The following is a 19,513-nucleotide window of genomic DNA, read 5'->3' as shown; positions in this document are numbered from 1 at the left end:
GGGAATGTAACATATGAATTAAAGAGTGTGTAAGAGGAATCTTTTACGACATGCTTTAATCAGTGTGTAAGAGAGACTATAACACATCCATTAAGTGAGAGAGAGTAACATGCATTAATTGAGGGGAGTTACATATAACATGATTGAGAGACATGAATTTCCTTTTAATAATAATATAATAGTATCATAAAGGGTAATAATAATAATAATAATAATAATTAAGTTGAGATTGAACTATTAGGACTGACTAATGATAAGTTAAGTGATTTTCCATCAACTATACTTGACTACCAATTGATGAAAGGTGATTTACTATTTTTGGAAAGTCATACTTGAGATGTTAGACATGAATTTTTATTTTTAGAAAGTCACTCAAGAATTGTCAGAAATGAGATTTTAGATAAGAAAATTCATCCCTAAGCTACCAATTTTCAACACTCCCTCTCAGCTAGGGAGGAATTTCTTTCTGCATCAAAGATCCCTGGTTTTTCTGCTCATCTCTGCTTTATATCATCTTAAACAATGATGTAAAAATATAATGAAGAAGAATCATCATAAGGGAGATTCATCTATAACCCTATATCCACTAATCTTCCCATTTGAACACAGGTTTTGGGGTTTACCACTTGTCAGCACATGACAAGGATCGCATACAACCAAGTCTCACCTCTGTTTGGGGGGATTACCACTTGTCAACACATGACAAGGATCGCGCACAACTAAGTCTCCTCTTTGCTTGGGGGGATTACCACTTGACAAGGATCACACACAACCAAGCTTTAAGACACCCATTGGCCAAATGGGTGTGTGACATCCCTTAGCTTAATGATGTGTTTGTAAATAAGTGTGTATAAGTTTATTTATTAGTTTGCTAGATTAAGTATGCTACATGGAAGAAGATAGATATTTTAATTGTCATTAGTTCATTACAAATAATGGTTGATTGTAAAGGTTGTAATTATGTTTGATTTTGTAAATAAAGACAAAACCTAAGAAATTAATGGCCAAGTACATATGGATGGAAGAGGAAAAAGGTTGCAATTTAATTATGCAAATTATTATTTTATCCATCAACGAGTCCTAGGCATTTAATATGGGTGATTAGATTTAAATAAAAAATTATGATATTCGCCAACCAAATGTTTCCTAGAAGACAAGAAGTTGTTCTCAGAAGTGGAAAACAAGAGCTCATTAATGAGTAGAAAACTACCTGCCACCTGTTGGTGACGTGGAGGCACCACCTAAAGAGTGGTAGATGGATATTATCTGAGAATGCTCTTGGTTTTGTCTCAATTATTCTGAGAGCATGAAGTGAACAAAGTTCGTTCTTCAAGTTAAATACTCTAGAAGACTGGGAATATAAAGATATCATTGAGATACAAAAATATATGTTAAATTGTATGAGTAAGAATGATGATACAATGAGTGAGGGGCCTGTTTATATACTAGGCAATGCCTCTTCATGGAAGGCCATGTCCCATTTAGACATGCCTCTTTAGTGCTTATTAGTGATTAACTAATCATTATTATAATTATCCTCATTATTTATATTTATCTTATTTATATATATTTTATTCGTAACATTGCCTTCCTCCTCAAAAAAGTTGTGTCCTCAAAGCTTATTGATGCAAAATGCTTGATCTTTTTTTTCGGTTTCGAATATCTTCTCGTCTCGACACTATAATCTTCATTGATACAAGTTGATATGATCTTTTAAGTGACAAGTAAAATTGTCGCACTGAAAAGAGATCGGGCCATCTTAGATTAATCTTCTGCGGAATATTCTGATCGTTGGAATTGTGTAACGAATTGTCACCATAGGATGGGATTGAGGTTACATCAATATTCTTTGGAACGTCAGTTTGTTGTTTCTGTTTTGAATGGTCCTGATATGTAGCTTGGTTGAGTTGTCTACTCTCATTATTCAGATGTCGATAGGAAACTTTTTTGGTTTGACTTTCCCTTATTAGGTGTGTGGAAATTTTTTTATTTCCTTCTCGTACTACGAATTTTGAGTTAGGTACACAATCTTCGTTTAGAATTTTCATCATCTAGATTGTAACATGTGAATGTGGTTTTCCTTCAACTGATTGATCATCTTCTTGAGTTCTTCTATTGATTGGTTCAATATTTGTTTCTTTATCTTCAACTGAGGATGTTACGACTGGCGACTTCTATACTTCCTCTTGAATACAATGTTATAACTTGTCTTTTAACGACTTCTTGTCCTTCTTAATTTTTTAAATTTGTGTTAGTAATTTTTCGCTATGATCCTTAAGTCACAAGACTTCTTCATTTCTATCAGCAGTGATTTTGTCAATTTCATTTTGCATATTTTTTAATACTTTTTTACTTTCTTGAAAAATTACTTTTGAAATATCTTGGATGTCTTCTGGTGTTACTGAATTTGGCTTCACGATGACATCCTATAGTGTTATTTTTTTCTTTTTGTAAGAAAATGTCAAAAACTTCTTTTTCATATTCAAGATGAAGGAACCAAGGGTTTCCATCCAAGGTGAACCTAAAATAATGTCACCTTGATCGCTCCATAGGATTTGAACTGATAATTGTGATACGAATGTATAATATCCAACATTTTATTGTAAATTGGTTATGTCATATATTTTGTTGTTAAAACAATCAAATTTTTCAATTATATTTGACTCGGGAATCACTAATTGGTTTGGATTTTAGGTTTTATATAATTTTTATTTTCAGTTGGTGAAATAGCAATAGTAACATACTTTCCCGCAATAGACCCTTTAATTCTAAACAGCGCTAAGGCATAGTTATATTTAGTTTATGGGAATCTTCCAACCTTCATATCTGTATTAAGTTCCATTTTGCTTCTCAAGATGAACTTTCTTCAATTTCACCCTTCCCTTAATATTAATACCCTTCAACTATTGGATAAATTCAAATAACCTTTTTCCTAATTCAAAATTTGAACTTTTAATGACTTGCACTTCCCTTTTTTTATTTAATTTTTTATTTAAATGTGTTGAATAATAATAATAATAATTTTATTTTATAAATTAAATAATTTTATTTTTATTATATAATCTATATAATTATGTTATTTATAAACTTATAATGTGTTAATTGAACCAACAGATGCAACCTCAGAAAAGTGCAATGGTTGACCATGATAACATGGCATAAGGAAAATAAAACGACCAACGACAGGATAGTCAGCGGTGGAGGCAGATGATCGAAAGTGACGATAGAATTCAATGGCGATCTATGCAATTTTGTCGGCGATGGTTGCCCAGCAGTTCGAATGGTGTGGGTGATGGTTTGAAGGTTCGACAACTGCAGACAAATCTACGATGGCTCTAACAGCGGTGGCAACACTGTAATGTGCGGGTTAGACAAACTGTTTTTCGTACGTGGGCCACGTAAGTGAGTTGGTCGTTTTTCTTTTAACTGAGTCTATACGCAATGAGTGCACAACCGTGGTTGCAGCGGAATAGTGTTAATGTAGGCCGCAAAGAGCAGTCAGTGTTGCAATGATTTGCATTGAATGGCGGTCAAGGTAATATATCAAGAAGACTTCGTTTTTCTCTGCATTGTCCTACTGCTGCCCCTTTTTTAAATTGAATATCTTTCTTATTTTCTCTGCACAATTATGTTGGTGTTCCTGTTGCAAAAAAGTCAAGGGTTGTCGTTTCATTTAATGATGAAGAGAGTTCACATAACGAGTCTTTTCTTTGTTGCTCTAGGGATATATTCGACGCATAACATTGACTTAGGTTTCAACGAATGGCGTGAATTTCTGTTTCTTTAGAAAGGGCTATATTTTTTAATAATTTTTTGTTTTATTTTATTTTTTATATGTTGATTTTTCCCCCTTCTTTTTTGAAATCTATATATTTTTTTCTCTTTTTTTTTTTAGCCAAAGGCCAACTAGCGAATTGGAGACCTTCCAAAAGCTTGTAGTGAAACGCTTCAACGACAACAAAGTTGACAAATTTCGATGGCCAAAGACCTAGATCAGAGAACGAGCTCTATGCAACAACCAAAGGATCGAACTGCGTTGATAAAAAATTAAGCGAACAAAGTTCGTTCTTCACGTTAAATACTCCAAAAGACTTGGAATATAAAGATCTCCATTGAGATACAAGAATATATGTTAAAATGTATGAGTAAGAATGATGATACAATGAGAGTGAGGGGCCTACTTATATACTAGGCAGTGCCTCTTCATGGAAAGCCGTGTGCCATTTAGACATGCTTCTTCAATACTAATTACTAATTAACTAATCATTGTTACAATTATCTTCATTATTTATATTTATATTATTGATATATTTTTTATTCGTAACGAGCATAATTGGAGAGACTGAAGAGAAGCAAGGAAGAATAGACAGAAAATAAAATTTTAGGTCAGGTTTGCTCGGGGGAACAAGCATTGTTGTTGTGTCAAGGCTAGGAGGAGCCAAATAATTAGCCATATATTTCCTAGAAGCTTGATAACAAACCAATGTTCTCTAACCCTTTTCTTATTTTGTGTTAAAAACAAAAAATTATCTTTACTCATTTATAGTTTTTATATTTTACTGTGTTTCTTGAAAAATGTTATTTTGACAAGAATTGTGCATAAATGAACTGTGTGTTTTTGTTTGTTAATAAACCTATAAGAAAAAGAAAGATTGTCTTGCATTGGAGAAGAAAAAATGATTGGTTGACTTGGTTCTTGGTGGTAGGCCTAGTCTAGGTTTTGGTCTTGGAAGTCTCTTTTGAATTAATTCTATAAGAAGAGAAGTTATTTCTAGGTTTTCCCCTTGGAGGGGTTTTGCCCTGACTTGGAGCCTATATCTTGTGTTCATCTTTGTATGGTTGTGATCTTCATTGTTTTGGCATTTATTTGATGATAAGAACATAAACATAATCAACAAGAAGAATATAATATCACAAATAATTGTCAAGGAAAAAGTCAAATTAAAATGTTATCGTAATCGATTTTCCAATAGTTGACTTGGTTGATCTTTGACCTACTTGGAAGAGATTCTTGGAGGGCTGACTTAGTGCTTGGAGGAGGACTTGGTCTAGGGTTTTGGGTCTTGGTTTTCTCATTTGAAGCAGATTCTATAAGAAGAGGAGATTATTTTTGGGTTTTCCCTTTGGAAGGGTTTTGCCTTGGCTTGGAGCCTACTTCTTGTGTCCATTGTCTTTATTGTTTTCATTCTTGATAATTGTTTGATGAAAAGATCTAATAAAGAAACATAAGAACATAACTGAAGTTCACAAGCAGTTATTAAGGTTAAGGAGAGTTTGTTTTAATAGCTGCCCTACTACATTCTCCAACAAGGTTAAGAGCTTTAGTACATGCTCTACAATGAACTGTTTTGGCTACTACCCTCAGAAACATAGGTGAAAATGGAACTATTGTAAGCACAAAGTATGAATGAGGATTCCATTTTATTTTCATGTATGCCAGAATTTTCAATGCAATAATAAGATAATTAGAATTTCAGATTTCCTTTAGTTCTTAGCAATTTATACTTGTGATTCCAGACTTGAGCACTTTAAAACACCTAAACAACATGATATTTTCACTTTGTTTTCAAGAGAGCCTTCTGTTTGGTTGAGGAAACCAAACCAAAAAGAGAACTGCCAAATCATCCGACAAAAATAACATCATCCATGTTGCAAACAAAACTTAGATGTAAATAGTATAATTTCTTTTTCTTTAAAGCGTTTGTTTCTACATGGTTAAGTCACAATGATTAAGGTGTATTTCTTTTAACACTCTCTGATCACAATTCACAACAATCAGTAACACGGTCAAAGCCACTCCAAAATTCAATGCAAAGGCCAAGTCTGCACATCTCTTAGAAGATTTTACTAAACATAATATGACGGCAGAGTAACAATCATTTATTAAACAAAATTAAAACAGGTAGGCTCTAGCCAACTTGCATGTATCTGACATATGATGGTCATTGGAAAGTACACTGTCCAAATCAGCATGTTTTCCCTCAAACTTGCTTATATACTAATGTCATGGCCTAGCAATCTAATCTTAAGGAGCATTAGAAGGGAACTGTACAAAAATATATACTCACAAGGCTGTTTCATATATTAAAACATTGTTCTTACAAAGGAGATCCTTGATCCAGAGAACCAACTAGCATGAAACCAGTGATCCAGTCTCAAAATTGCTCTACTTCTCATTTTCGTCAACTTTCTTCAAGCATCCATCTACATCACAAAGCAACAGACACCTGTCATTGACCAACTATAAATTACACAAAAAATTCTACAAGTATGTTTCACTTTGCATGGCCACTTAATAGTGAACATCATGGCTTAAAGTTCATATTTGCACACCTGGAAGGCTGGCAGCACTATTGGCCAAGGAAGATGCAGAAATGCAATCCTGTTCCACAGAAAGTTTATTTTAGTAAGTACAGTGCCTCAGGGATATCCCAATGACAAGACATTCTGCACTTTGGCTAATAATATGAAAGTGAAAAGGAATAAATATTTATTTCTTTTGGTTCAAGATTGGAAAAAAACATACTTGTAGGAAGTTTACTCACATTTACTTCAAGTTTGACTACAAATAACTTGAATGTATTCATAAGATTTTCTGCCTCTTTTGTCAAATCCATCACATATTTATCAGAAAAGTAACTTTGCAAGTCCTGCATGTACAATAGCAACACATTGTTATAAAGTAAGTGATGGTAGGTACTAGTAACTAGCACTGCATGTTCTAAAGTATAGTGAGTCAAAGGAAGACTGCACTTGAATCTTTAGTTGTTAGGAGGACAAATGCTACATGTTGCACAAGTTTCCAGAATGCAGGAATTAGGTATCCGGAACAGCTAGAATATGCCCCCAAGTTTTCAGGTAATGGCAAGTTGGGAACAACAAAATATATATTAAAGAAATACATAAACATACATAAATAGTAAATACATATATATTAAATCCAATTTTTGTTTACAAGGATTATACATGGGATATATCATCATTGTTATGACTCCCTAGGGAAACCTTGTCTCTTGATAAACATAGACATGCTGAATAAGTTGCAGCTCAGCTGCCAAAAAAACAACGTTGAGCTGTGTAACATATTTCTCATCCCAATAAAACAACATAAGTATTTCTAACTGCATATTTATTTACAGAACGCTGAAAACTTAGAAAAGGCCTTCCAGCCTTCTGTACATTTCTCACATGCTTCAGGCCATGGCTTTTAATACCCTCAGAGAAAAATTTAAAAAATGATCGCTGTTATGGTCCATGGAAAGATTGCTGAGTAGAAAGTTAAAACAATATCAAAAAAGAAGAAGAAAAATATTGAAAACCAGGTTACCAAATTAGTCAAACAAAATCTGCAAAATATCACCTAATTTATTTCAATTCTGAAAGGAGGCAGGAAAAAAAAGACTAATGTTCCAAAGTCGAAAGAGCACTCCTATTGCTGCAGTTTTCAGTGCTGCCAATAATAGAGTACTGTTTTATTTAAAGATCTAGGAAATTTGTATTTAGTGTGTAGGTGACAGCACCTAGCCATTCTATGATCTCGGAGGTCTGTGCATGCCAACTGGATGTTTTTCTACAAGATTGTTAACAGGAATGATCAAATACAAATTCTATTGTGATACAAAACATGGCAGTTTCCCATCAATTACATTCTTCTCACATGCAGTTTCAAAAGAATGCCACACAAACACCAACTACTCTGACATAGATTTTCAATTTTGAAGGTCCTTTCAAATCAGGAGAAAGAAATCGAGGAACCCCAGGAATGGCTTCTGCCATTCTTGACAATTGTTCCCATGCAACACAGCAAATGTATGTATTATCCTGTACACCAAGTCAAACTGCCAATGAATCCCCAAATACTAAAATCAGGGAATGTAAAATGGCAGGCAACGGGTTTCTGGAATGGTAAAAGACTGGGATCCAGTGAGTGCAGGAAACACAGATTAGACATTTGTAGGTAATGATAGAAAACATCAGAATCACAATGAAAAAAGGAGGAAATTCCAGGAAACGGCTTACGAATGGTAAGAAATGGTAGGAGAGAGAACAAAAATACCATGAATTGCAGGGAGGGGGTGCAGTGGAGGGGATTCTGGACCATTTACAAGACTGCGTGAAATGTTCCAGTCACCAGTCATAAGGTCTGGCATTCCACAGATTTTCTGGAAGTTGGAAGGTTGTAGAGGCATCCTCAGCAACCTTCCTCCTGCTTCCCTATACCAACTAGAAGGTATTCTAATGCTAGGGCTCTAGATGACTTATTTAGGAGGTCTAAGGATAGACCAATGACAAGGCTGTTATAAGTTAGGGTTTGAATGATAGTCAATATTAGGGCTTGCAATGGCATATAGTAGTCAAAGAAAACCCCTATAAATGATATTCAAAATAAAAGAAGCAAGGGTTTCCAATAGATGCTAGGGCGAGCTCGAGCAAATAGGTTTTAGGGCCGTTAGATATGTATAAACAGCAATAAAAGGAATTAACATCAGCCCTTGTAGGGGATGCAAGACAACTTATAATGCAAGATTTTTCTTTTAGAGGGTTTATATAGGTTATCCTACAATTTAGAGGCACTCCCATGGAATAAAACAACACTTTACACACAAATCTTCACCTAAAACCCTAGCGGCTGCCCTAGTTGTCTAGGAGATAGAAAGATCAAGAGAATTTTATTTGATTTTAATGTTGACCAACACACTTCTAGACCAGAATCTTAACATACAAGGGAAAATGGAGTCTTAGTGGATCTACATACCAAGAAAGGACCTTGATGAAGTATGGAGGGTCCAAGGCATCCACTTCTAAAACCCTAGTTACTATTCATTGAGGGGAGATATTAATTATAAGTCCTGCACACTAGGAGTTCCCTCATAAGCTATGAAGAGGACAATTATGTATGCAATTATGAAGCAAAGTTTCACCAATGGTGAGCATTTAGACATTGAACATTAGAAAGCCCACTTAAAACATTTAAAGCATGCAAAATATCAATAATCAGCAATAAACTTACAAAATCTTCCACAATAGCACTTCTTTCAATCCTAAAATAGTCTCACCAAGCAAAAGTCACACCCAATAGCAAGTTGCATCCATAGATCACATTATACCCAAGTAGTGAATAAGGAAGCTAGCTTGCACTCTTTTTATAAAGGTTGAATTCACATGTGTGATGATGAAACAAGAAGTGAGGGGGAGACTTTGTTTATATGAGACTTCTCCTACTCACATTACAAGTAAAATGATCTAAAAGCCCTAAAGACAAGTACACTTCTGAGCAGTGTTGCATGATCCTTTCCCCCCCCCCCCAAGGATCCAAGGCCGGAACCACATCCCGTACAAATCCTTGGCTGATCCTCCAGCAGAACTGTGGATCCAAAAATCGGATAAGCGGTTCCGCTAATTTGAGGCGATTCCTGGAAACTCAGAACTGCGCAGACCCAATCTACAATTTCGTATTTCCAATCCAAAGATCCAGAAAAGGATTTGCCTCAATTCCGTGGAGGATTGGGTGTGAAAAATCCTAAATCTAACACATCAGAAACCCCTACTACAATATATGGTTTATTATCTCCTACTTGTTCTTTACATTAACAAGTTATTTAATAATATAAACATTGAAATAAACACAATTGTAGCCTTCACAAATATACAGATCAACAACTGAAATAAACTGAGACAACAAAAGGGACACCGTTATTTTTAGACAATTATCCCTGGAAAAACCCAATCTGGGAAAACCAGTGCAGCAGATGAGGGCTTTATTATTATGCAGATTTCTGAATACAACTAGGGTACCAGAAATGGCTCACCCAACAGAGAATGTCCTCGGTAGTAATACCTTTCTCTGGAGACAGATATTTCGGCTAATCAGCAACCAGAGGATTTGCCCCACAGTGACTTCGACTATTCCCTTAGCTGGACAGCAAAAGCTGCTCCAAGCTATCCTCTGGAACTATGTCACCCTCCTACAGCTCTGCATCAGCTGATCAGCTCTCATTCTGCCCCACGAAATCACCTCAGCGCAACCTCTTCAGCCCAGCGTCAGCTCTGCAGCCCTCTGCACTGCCTGTGTCAACCTCTGCGGCTTTTGCATCAGCCTCTTGGCCCTCTGCGTCCTCTGCGCTGGCCTCCTCAACCTCTGCGTCAACCTTCCTAGGCTCTGCGCTGTCTCTCCGGCACTTTATCTGCCTCTCTACTATGTATTCTCGGCCTCCTACTGAACTGCCCCTCGCTGCAACAGATCACTAACTTGATTTCTCAGCAAACCCTACGCCAGAAAATCGAATTGACTGATCAACTTGGTGTATCTCCAACTGACCCTCAAGCCTCCTCTTATACTTTTCCTGTTGACGAATCAATGGTCGAGATTAAGTCTCTAATCAACAGCTAAGATTAGAACTGGCTTGATCCTCGTTATTTAGAACTTTCCCACCCATATTATATTAATACATATTAATATTTTAATTTTCCTAAGTTTAGACTTAGGAACTCATTAAAAATATTAATTATTTTAATATCTCTTCATCCGGGTGGAATTTCTCCAAACGATTTCTAAGTCTTGGAGATCTCATGTGCTTTAGCCTCTCCACCAATTTTCATGGCTAGAGCACATTCGATGCTATCAAAAATCAACATTGGGCACAGATCCAAGCAGATCTCGAGCAGATCTGGAGGTCGACGGTCGGTTTCATGGGGGCCCGATTTCTAATTTTTGTTTTTCTTTGACTTAAGTTGGGTTGGGGCACGCCGGACACTCCCAAGGTGCTCCCTTGATGCCCCTTAGATGCTTCCTAGATGCTCCCTCATGGTAATGTTAAATTCTTGAAGTAAAAGTCTCTCCATGCCAACATATCATGCCCAAAGGTGCCCTATCCCACCATTAAAGGAGTAAAATGGGTGACATGGCACAAAATATCTCAAGCATTGGGACTCCAAGGTGATGTACAAGCCCTCCCTTATTATTTCAAGGATGACCATCATCATCTAGGCTCAGGATCAAGCGATTCCCATCAAACAATGTCAAAGCCAACCTGGGGGCATCCTGGGTTCACTAGGCACATCATCAATATCTGCAACACTAAGCATCATGGGCTCAACATTTCAGCATCTAGGGGTCCCTCGGGGTGTCAAGTGTTGATGTTTTATATCTATGGAAGGTCTTCTACATTGGCTTGGTGTCTTATCATGTAGAAGAAGTTTGATTGCCTCGTTACATGCTTGCTTGGTGGAGTAAGTGACTTTATTATTTCTTTCTTAAGGTTAACCTTACAAAAAGTACAATAATTAGAGTAATTAATTATTGTGAACTATTAAGCAAAAGTTGCAAAAGTTCTAAGGATAAATAATAAAATTATTTAAGTGACTTAGATTTAATCTCAGCGATTGATCTCAAGAGAGGCTTAGGATCTAATCCAAGCCATTGAGATTAGGGTTAGGGTTTATTTTCTTAATGAAATGATAAAATCAATCTAATGGAGAGGTAAAGATACCATTATGCACATTTAAGAGAGGGATTTTCTCAAGAGGAGGGAAAAAGGCTCTAGTTGATTGAAGAAGATCGAGGAGGAATTGTTGGGAGACATTTCCAAAGAAATTCAAGGGAAGTCGAGTAGGAAGAGAAGGCCGAGCTAAGGGGTCGATTTGTTGTAGAGGTTGAGTTATTTCCTTTGGCCAATTTGACAAGGTCATGAGGGAGAGATAGCCGAGAGCACTCCAAGGAGGTCGAGTTTGTCATGGGGCCAATTCCAATGCAATACTTGAGTTTATGGGCAGTCTCAATTTCCAAGGAGCACGAGTTATAGGTTCCCCTTCAACTATAATTTCTCTGAGAAATCTTTTGTGGGTCAAAACCCAATATTTTCCAAATTTGATATAAGTGAAGGAAAAGCAATTTGGGTCAAACTTTTGTTGTTCTTGTGGCTGCTTCACTTGTGATTTTTTCGTTGCATTTTATTTTTGAAGTTAATAAATACCAAAGTAATTATTTTCAACAATTCATATTTTTATGTGTAATAAAATATTTTTTTGGGTGTAGATAATTGTTGGGTAAAACATAGTTTTAAAAGCCGGAACCAACGACTGGACCGGTCCACCTAATAAACCGAGTTTCAAACCGGAACTAGTCAAACTGGGACTGGTTAGATCTCAATGAACCTAATTTTAAAAAAATACATGAAATAATTAATTTTTAATGTGCATAATAACAATACTTTTGGTGACATGCCCACCAAATAGCTTAATAACATAATAAGAAGCCTCTCAAGAGGGTTGAATGATGAACAAAGTGAGTCGTTGGGCCTTTGAGGAGGCCTAATGAAGTCCATGGGGTGCATGATGAAGAACTGGATCTCAAACATAGTGGAAAAGGCGTCGGCTCCTTGTTTTCCAAGCAAATCCCTATGATGCCCCCAAATGGGTGTGAGGAGCACAAGGGCATCCTTGTGGGTCTCCAAGTGAATCGAAACTGCCTGTAAACCATCTGTAAGGGCTAGGAGAATGTCATAGCCCCCATCTAGACACCAGATCATCTGCGAAGTGTATGGTGCAAGTGTGGTGCATCATCCCCATCCAAATGGTGGAACACAGGCAATCAATGAGTGTTGTTGGGGATCCATGAAGTACTTTGCTATGGTGGAGGCCCATGGCTCTCAACGTTCACCCTACAAGTGCCAAAGTGGCCCTCTAAAGGGTCAGGACCTTATATAAGGGGGCCAAGCCCCAAATGGAGACCCACCTGCAATCCTGCATAAAATCCAATGCGTTCTCTTGCCATCCAATACAACAAATCATTAGAATAATCAAGTAAAATAGCTTATAAGTCATGGAATCAATGCATGCCCTTCCATAGTGGCCTTTGGCATGTACAAGTGTCTCCAAGCTCAATAAGGGAGTTAACCAATGACCTTATTAGGTGGTTTTTGCCTTTAAAGGGGATGACATGTCTGTGGGACATCCATCAAGTGGTAGGTGGTATGTGATATAGTTATGGAATGAGTGGTGATCAGGGGAATCATCCAGACCACATGTCATGGTCTAAGTTACACGAAGCACCGAAACATTTCGGAGTTTCCGAAACGGGTACGTTTAGAAACGTCACCTCCCAAAAATGGAAATGTCAGTTGAAATCAATGTTTTAAAACTCCGACTCGATCGAGGGTAGACTCCGACTCCAACTCCGACTCGGTATCGACTCGGCCGACTCGATTTTAGTGACTCGGTCGTTGTAAAAAATACATTAAATATTTTATTTTTTTTTATAAAAAAACATAATTTTAAAGATTTTCATTCATGTTTCCAAACACAAGCATTATAATATAGATGGAAGACAACATATGATCAAAGTAGGCTCATGAATATATCCATTATATCAAGATGGCACCCAGTGCACTGTCCAATGGCAATACATACATGATCAAAGATTCAAAACAAAAAACACATAACCAAGGAGGCTAGAAATAGGAGCAAGTGGATTATCACTATGGCTATCTATGGCTAATGTTTGTGATTGCAGGATTAGCTTTGCATCTTTGGAGGAGGGCCGTAGAACTTTGGTGCCCTGTTTCTCCTCCATTGTGACCTATTGCAGACTGCCTAAATTATCAGATCTGAAGCATTACCATACAAAGCTTAATCACATTAAAGATTGATTATAATAACCCTAAAACAATCAAGTTTAATCACAGAGTAATCACAAGGGGTTCAGTAAGTATCTAGCTCTTGTTCTTGCATATTTGTGCACTGACCTTGACTGACAGTGGGGTACAGTGACTGATATCCTTTGACAATGGTATATTTTGAAGTCTGGTGCATTTCTTCGCTCCAGCATTTGCTTTGGTCATTGATTGCTTTTTGTTCTGGAATGCCATCTTAGAAATACTAACCTCTTAGTTCAGAATTTCATTTGCATAGTCATTTAAATCTGACTGTCAAGTTGCTTCTCACATAATCACTGTTATCAATCTCCTTCAATCTTGAGTTGTTGTGCTTAAATACTCTTTAAAATTCACTGATATATAAATGCTATTTTGTAAAGTGAGAACACTCTAAGCAGATAACAGAATTAAGTGTACGTGATATTGTAATGTTTCATTCATCAATCATTGGAAGTACTATTGTAATCTGGTGTGTTGCAAGTGATACTTCATAAATTGAAAAATCATTTAACAGTGCTTATGTTGGGACATTTGGCTATAAGTATGTTCAGCTGAAGCAATCTAACATAATTTCGTAATTCACATTCTCCAAAAGATTGCTACTTGGTTTAAACTTTAAATATTATTGGTTAATCTAAGAAGCTGTTCATTTTTGTTTCTTAGCAACCTCATCTGCCATTGTTGAGGACAAATACTTTGAGCTCTTGATTTCCACTTGCTCCTATACTCTCAAAGGACAAACATCAAAGTGAAGTGATAATCCAATTGGAGTCCCCAACACTCAGCAAAATCTTAAAAATTTTTAAAAAAATATAAAAAAACGTTGTTTTTGGGGTTTACTGGCCACATGAACTGACCCGGCTGAGTAGTTACGGATCCGGCCAAATCACCCGAGTTATCACTGACTCGGCCGAGTCATGCTATAACTTGACCGGGTCAGTCATAACTCGGCCGACCAAACCGAATTTTCTGCCGGGTTGAAATTTTTTTCCCCGGCTTGGACCAACTCGGCCGAGTCGGTTCCGAGCCGGCCGGATCTTAAAACAATGGTTGAAACGTCATGAAACATCATATATGTTTATATATATATAAAGAAATTTATAAATAAGTGAATAACACAATACCTTGCAGGAAAAAAGGGAATATGACTCATAGATGACAATTTAGAAGGAAAACCAAGTCTATATTAATTGTCATAGATGATTACATGATGGTCGAGTTTCAGTCAAGTTTCAGCGGAGTTTCAGAGTTTTGGGTACGGGTACGTCCTGAAACGTCAGGTTCTTAGAAGTTTCGTGCAACATAGGTCATGCTACAAGGGTAGCTATGAGAAGGGAAGCCCATACCTGGGTATATGAGTGTAGGAGGGAGCAAATCATGGCACACAAATTACCCCGACTTTTGTTTTTCCACCCTTCTTCATATGCCTTTTGTCTTTGATTGATTTTTCTTCATAGCTACTCGAGGCTCCAAGGGATGAGAGCATGATGATATATAGCAGTGAATACCCCCTTAAGGTGGGGCAGTTCATCACCCACCAGAGGTTGGGACAATCATGGATTTCTTAATGATGGAGAGGGCTCATCTAGGGCCCATGGGAACCAGGGTGATGGCCATGGATAAGGGGTAGAGCTCATGTTTGGCTTCTGCCCACGTGCTAAATTTGTATGTCCCGACCATCTTTTGCATTTTTTGGTACATTTCCTGCTAAGAGTGGCCAAATTATGCTTTTCTTTTCTTTTAGTTGCATCAACCTCCAAGGCATCATTTCAGGCCCGACCCAAGGTGTGGACAAGGGGAAAGGGAGGCTGACCCTACGTGGATCAAGTGGACCAATGAGGACCCGATTGGGAGAAATGATGAATGGGGTTAAAATGAGTGGAAGGGGGGTGATGTATATGGAGTTTGGAAGTGGGAACACGCAATAAAAATCAGGATTTCCAATGTAGTGCCATCCCTAAAGCTAATGGCTAGTAAAGGAGATCCCACGGGACTAGGATACAAGGGTAACCACAAAATCAGGCAATGGAGACAAGAACATAGACCTAACCCACTCTTTCTGTCGAATCCCCCCACCAATCCATGTCCAAAAGTGGCCATGAAAAGTAAACAAAATTATTCAACCAAACCAATGAAAAGTCACACCCTTGGGGTCGATAGGCCCACCTTCAAACATACATTCATAACAGATGGGCAAGGGACCACATGGTTGGCTCAAGTGACAGAGAAAATGGCACATCGAGCTATCTAGTGGCTGCAAGGGGTTGCTGGTTGAGGACTATCTAAGAGGAAAATTTTCTCATACAGGTGGTGGGTAACAGGGACCATGCGCTCCAAGCAATCATACAATCCATCTTTGACCTCCCCAACCTGCAGATCTCCTAGCCAAGCCTTATAATGATACTTTGGGTTCAAAAAATACCCAGCTGCATGTATAGGACGATGGAGTTGATTGTTCCATCTGTTATCAATGATCTCCCATATACGCCCACATTTAGCTAACTTATCCTTGTAAGTTGCTCTTATTTGCTCCTTTGCTTGATCCATTGCCTCATAAATGTAGCCCATGGCCAATTTTTTCCCATCCACTATTCGTAGCACCTTAACAAGGGGCTCGATAATTTTCACAAGCTCTGCAGAAATTTTCAAAAAATAATTATCAAAAACCTTCTTTTTTTTGTCTTTGCCATCTTGTCTACGAGCCCATCGAGATGAAGTCCAATCATCAAAAGAAAACATTTTCTGCAAGTTTTTTTGTTGAGAATTGAGACATTGCAACGTAAGAAAGTGAGTTGCAACTCGTAATCGCAGGCCTAACAAGCTCTTTGTCCCCAATGTTTTTCCTCATTAGGCTCAATATGTATTTTGTAATGCACCTGGCATGCTCTACAATGTTTTTTACCCACTCCACTTTGCCTATGTCCTCAAGCATGAGGTCTATGCAATGTGCAGCACATGGAGTCCAAAATATGGTCTTATATTTAGACTCAAGCATCTTTCCAACAAGAAAATATTTTGAGGCATTATCTGTGATGACTTGCACAACATTCTGCTCCCCCACTCCCTCGATAATCTCATCCAAAAGCTCAAATAGAAGGGTTGCATCCTTCACCTTATCAGATGCATCAACTAATCTCACAAACATGGTTACTTGAGGGCAAGAAACAAGGAAATTAATGATAGTGCGGTTCTTTCCATTGGTTTGTCCATCTGACATGATTGAACAACCTATTTTGAGCCATGATTTTTTATACTCAGCGAAATACTCATCAATGGAAGAAATCTCTTTTTGCAAAAGAGCTCCCCTCAAGTCATGCATAATAGGCCTTTGAATCCCTTTCCTGTAGCTATAATAGAGTCCCACATAGCTTGGTAATAAGGTGAGCGAGCAGCATTAAATGGGATATATGCATCATACCACCATCTAACAATGTCTTGGAAGGAAGATTCTTTGCATTGTTTTTTCCAATCTTTATCCAATGTGGGTTGACGACTTGGATGGGAGGAAGTGGGATTAGCATAGGCAGTGGTGGAAGAGGATGAGAAATAACTCTGGATGTTCGGCCTCTTTGTTCCTTTAGATTGTTGGCCTTGATGATAAGACCCAAGAGCAGGAGGAACATAGTGAAAGGGGTCATTGGTGGAAGGGATAGAAGAGGAGTCTTGAATCTCAAAATCATCATACCCACTCTCTTTCATGGCTTGTAAAATTTCCTTCTTCCTTGTAATTTCTTCTTGGATAGCCTTCTCCCTAGCCTTATTCTCCTCAAACTTGGCAAGGTATTCTACCCTAATAGGACCTATCACTTCCTTTGGTGCATCACATGGCTTTACTTGGCCTCTTATCCCAGCCAAGTGTTGTTTCAACCTAAGAATACCCCCCACCTCCTATAGATTTCTTGCAAAATTTGCATATCATTTTTCCATCAATCACATCACAATGACCCCAAGCACTGTCCTTGGCTTTTAGAGGCATGGTAGCTAGAAATATTTGAAATTTGCAAAGAAATTTGCCATGAAAAAATTTTGCAGCTAAGAAAAATGGAAAACCTAAGATACATTTGGGAAAAAAATGGGCATATTTAGCCTACAAAAATTGATAGCAAAGAACTACAGATTTGATAACAATGTAGCATAAAACACATAAAAAAATTAAATACATGGACAACAATGAAATATGGATTTTTTCAAATGAAAATCCTTACCTGGAAATGCAAACTAGCTTCCTTAGCCTCCTCTTGAAGATGCCAAGTCTACTAACAACTCCAAACTATCTCAAAAATAGCTCCAAGTCCAACTCGAAGTCTCTGAGATGACTACTCCAGCAAAAACTCAACACTCTCCAAGCTCCCAATGAAACTCACAAAAACTCCAAATGAGATGTGTGACACAAATGAGAGGGGAGACCTCCTTTTATTGGCTTGTAGGGGGTGTTTTTTGGCGAGAAACAATCCTTAGTTTCCCTCCAAACCACCTTAGAAGCCGCAAAACAGCCTCCCGATGGGTCTGTGGCCGACGTGGCAATGAATTGACAGGTTCCATCATAAACTGGCCAATGAGGCCTGGTTTTTGTGAAAAAATGAGAAATCAACCCTCTAACCCGATTTTCTACCCGGTCCAGCTGGGTTTGCTAGTGAACCAGTTAGTTTGACCGGTTTCCAGTTCAGGCCGACTGGTTTTTAAAACTATGTAAAATAGATCAGACCTGGTATTTAAATTTAAACATGGTATCAAAGCACTAGAAACTCTGAAGACTTTCAAACTATGCTTTGTGTCATTGATGCTTGTCCTGTTTGACCTTTTGATCTCCTTCATAAAGACTTTTCAATTTATCCCAAACCTCTTTAGTTGTGTTGCACCCCATCACCTTGGTCTTAACAGTTCTTGACAATCCACATGTGATAGCATGATGAGTGTTTGAATTACAACTAAATAATTTATTATCAGGATCGGTTGGAGGACTTTTTGGAACTTTGTAGCCATTAACAATAGAGAGCTAGACATCCACTCCTAAAGCCTTCAAGTAAATTTCCATGTTATTGCTCCATAATGCATAATCATTTCCATCAAACACCTTAATTGTGTTTGGAGAGAGGCCTTTCATTTCATCCATATTTGTTCATGATCTTCCTTCTAGTGATTAGATTGTTTTGAAGGTAACCTGCTCTAATACCAATTGTTGGAAATATTACCAATATTGAGAGGCAGGGGGTGAATCAGTATTGGACACTTTTAACAATTGTTTAAAACTTCAAAGACAACATGTAAATAATATTTATCAACAACACATTAATTTATGCACGAAACTTATCTTAAATAGTTTCAATGTTTACAAGTACCAACTTGAAGGAGGCAACAACCCCCTAGTTTATCAGCACCTACTGGAAGGAAGCACCAACCCCCTAGTTTACCAACAACTACTGGAAGGAGGCACCAACCCCCTAATTTACAGGCTTCAACCTAAAGGAAGCTACAACTCCCTTGCCTTGCTCCACCCTGCCACCCTTGCTTTAATAAAGAGAAATAAGGACTCCTATACCAGGGATATTGGCCCTCTCACATACATTGCACAAGAGAAAAAGATACAATAGTACCTGTTGTCCAAAGGTGCAGACCTATAATGGCCTTCTAACCAAAATTAGAAACCTTTAAAAAGTGTGCCAAAACCCTTTTTAAAAATGCACCAAAAAGAACTTCAAAAATTGTGCCAAAACCCTTTAAAAATGTGCCAAAAATCCCTTCCATAGATAGCCTCTCCAATCCGGCCTCTCCTCACTTCTGATTCATGAGATATGAACCCTAGAAACCCTTCTTTTCTTCGCTTGTTTAACTAGATCTGAATTTTCCTTGAGCGAATTGCT

General features: G+C 37.6%; 1 protein-coding gene across 7 annotated transcripts in view; it reads right to left on the bottom strand.

Moving 5' to 3' along the window:
- Positions 1 to 5,815: 5,815 nt before the first annotated feature.
- LOC149151393 (uncharacterized) overlaps positions 5,816 to 19,513 on the bottom strand; it is a 344,366-nt gene continuing 330,668 nt past the window's right edge. For all 7 annotated transcript variants that reach the window (XM_089439365.1, XM_089439364.1, XM_089439362.1 and 4 more), the window contains 3 exons: positions 6,546 to 6,650; positions 6,334 to 6,382; positions 5,816 to 6,204 (listed from right to left, as the gene is read on the bottom strand). In XM_089439365.1, the coding sequence (XP_089295491.1) occupies positions 6,167 to 6,204; positions 6,334 to 6,382; positions 6,546 to 6,650 (192 nt within the window). In that variant the 3' untranslated portion in view covers positions 5,816 to 6,166. The remainder of the gene's footprint in view (positions 6,205 to 6,333; positions 6,383 to 6,545; positions 6,651 to 19,513) is intronic.

This window comes from Pinus tabuliformis, chromosome 9 (assembly GCF_031772625.1).
Source record: "Pinus tabuliformis cultivar Carrire ecotype Pingquan chromosome 9, CPIR1, whole genome shotgun sequence".
Taxonomy (NCBI): Eukaryota; Viridiplantae; Streptophyta; class Pinopsida; order Pinales; family Pinaceae; genus Pinus; species Pinus tabuliformis.
The sequence above is the reverse complement of the archived record's forward strand: the minus strand, read 5'-3'. Positions and strand labels throughout refer to the sequence as shown.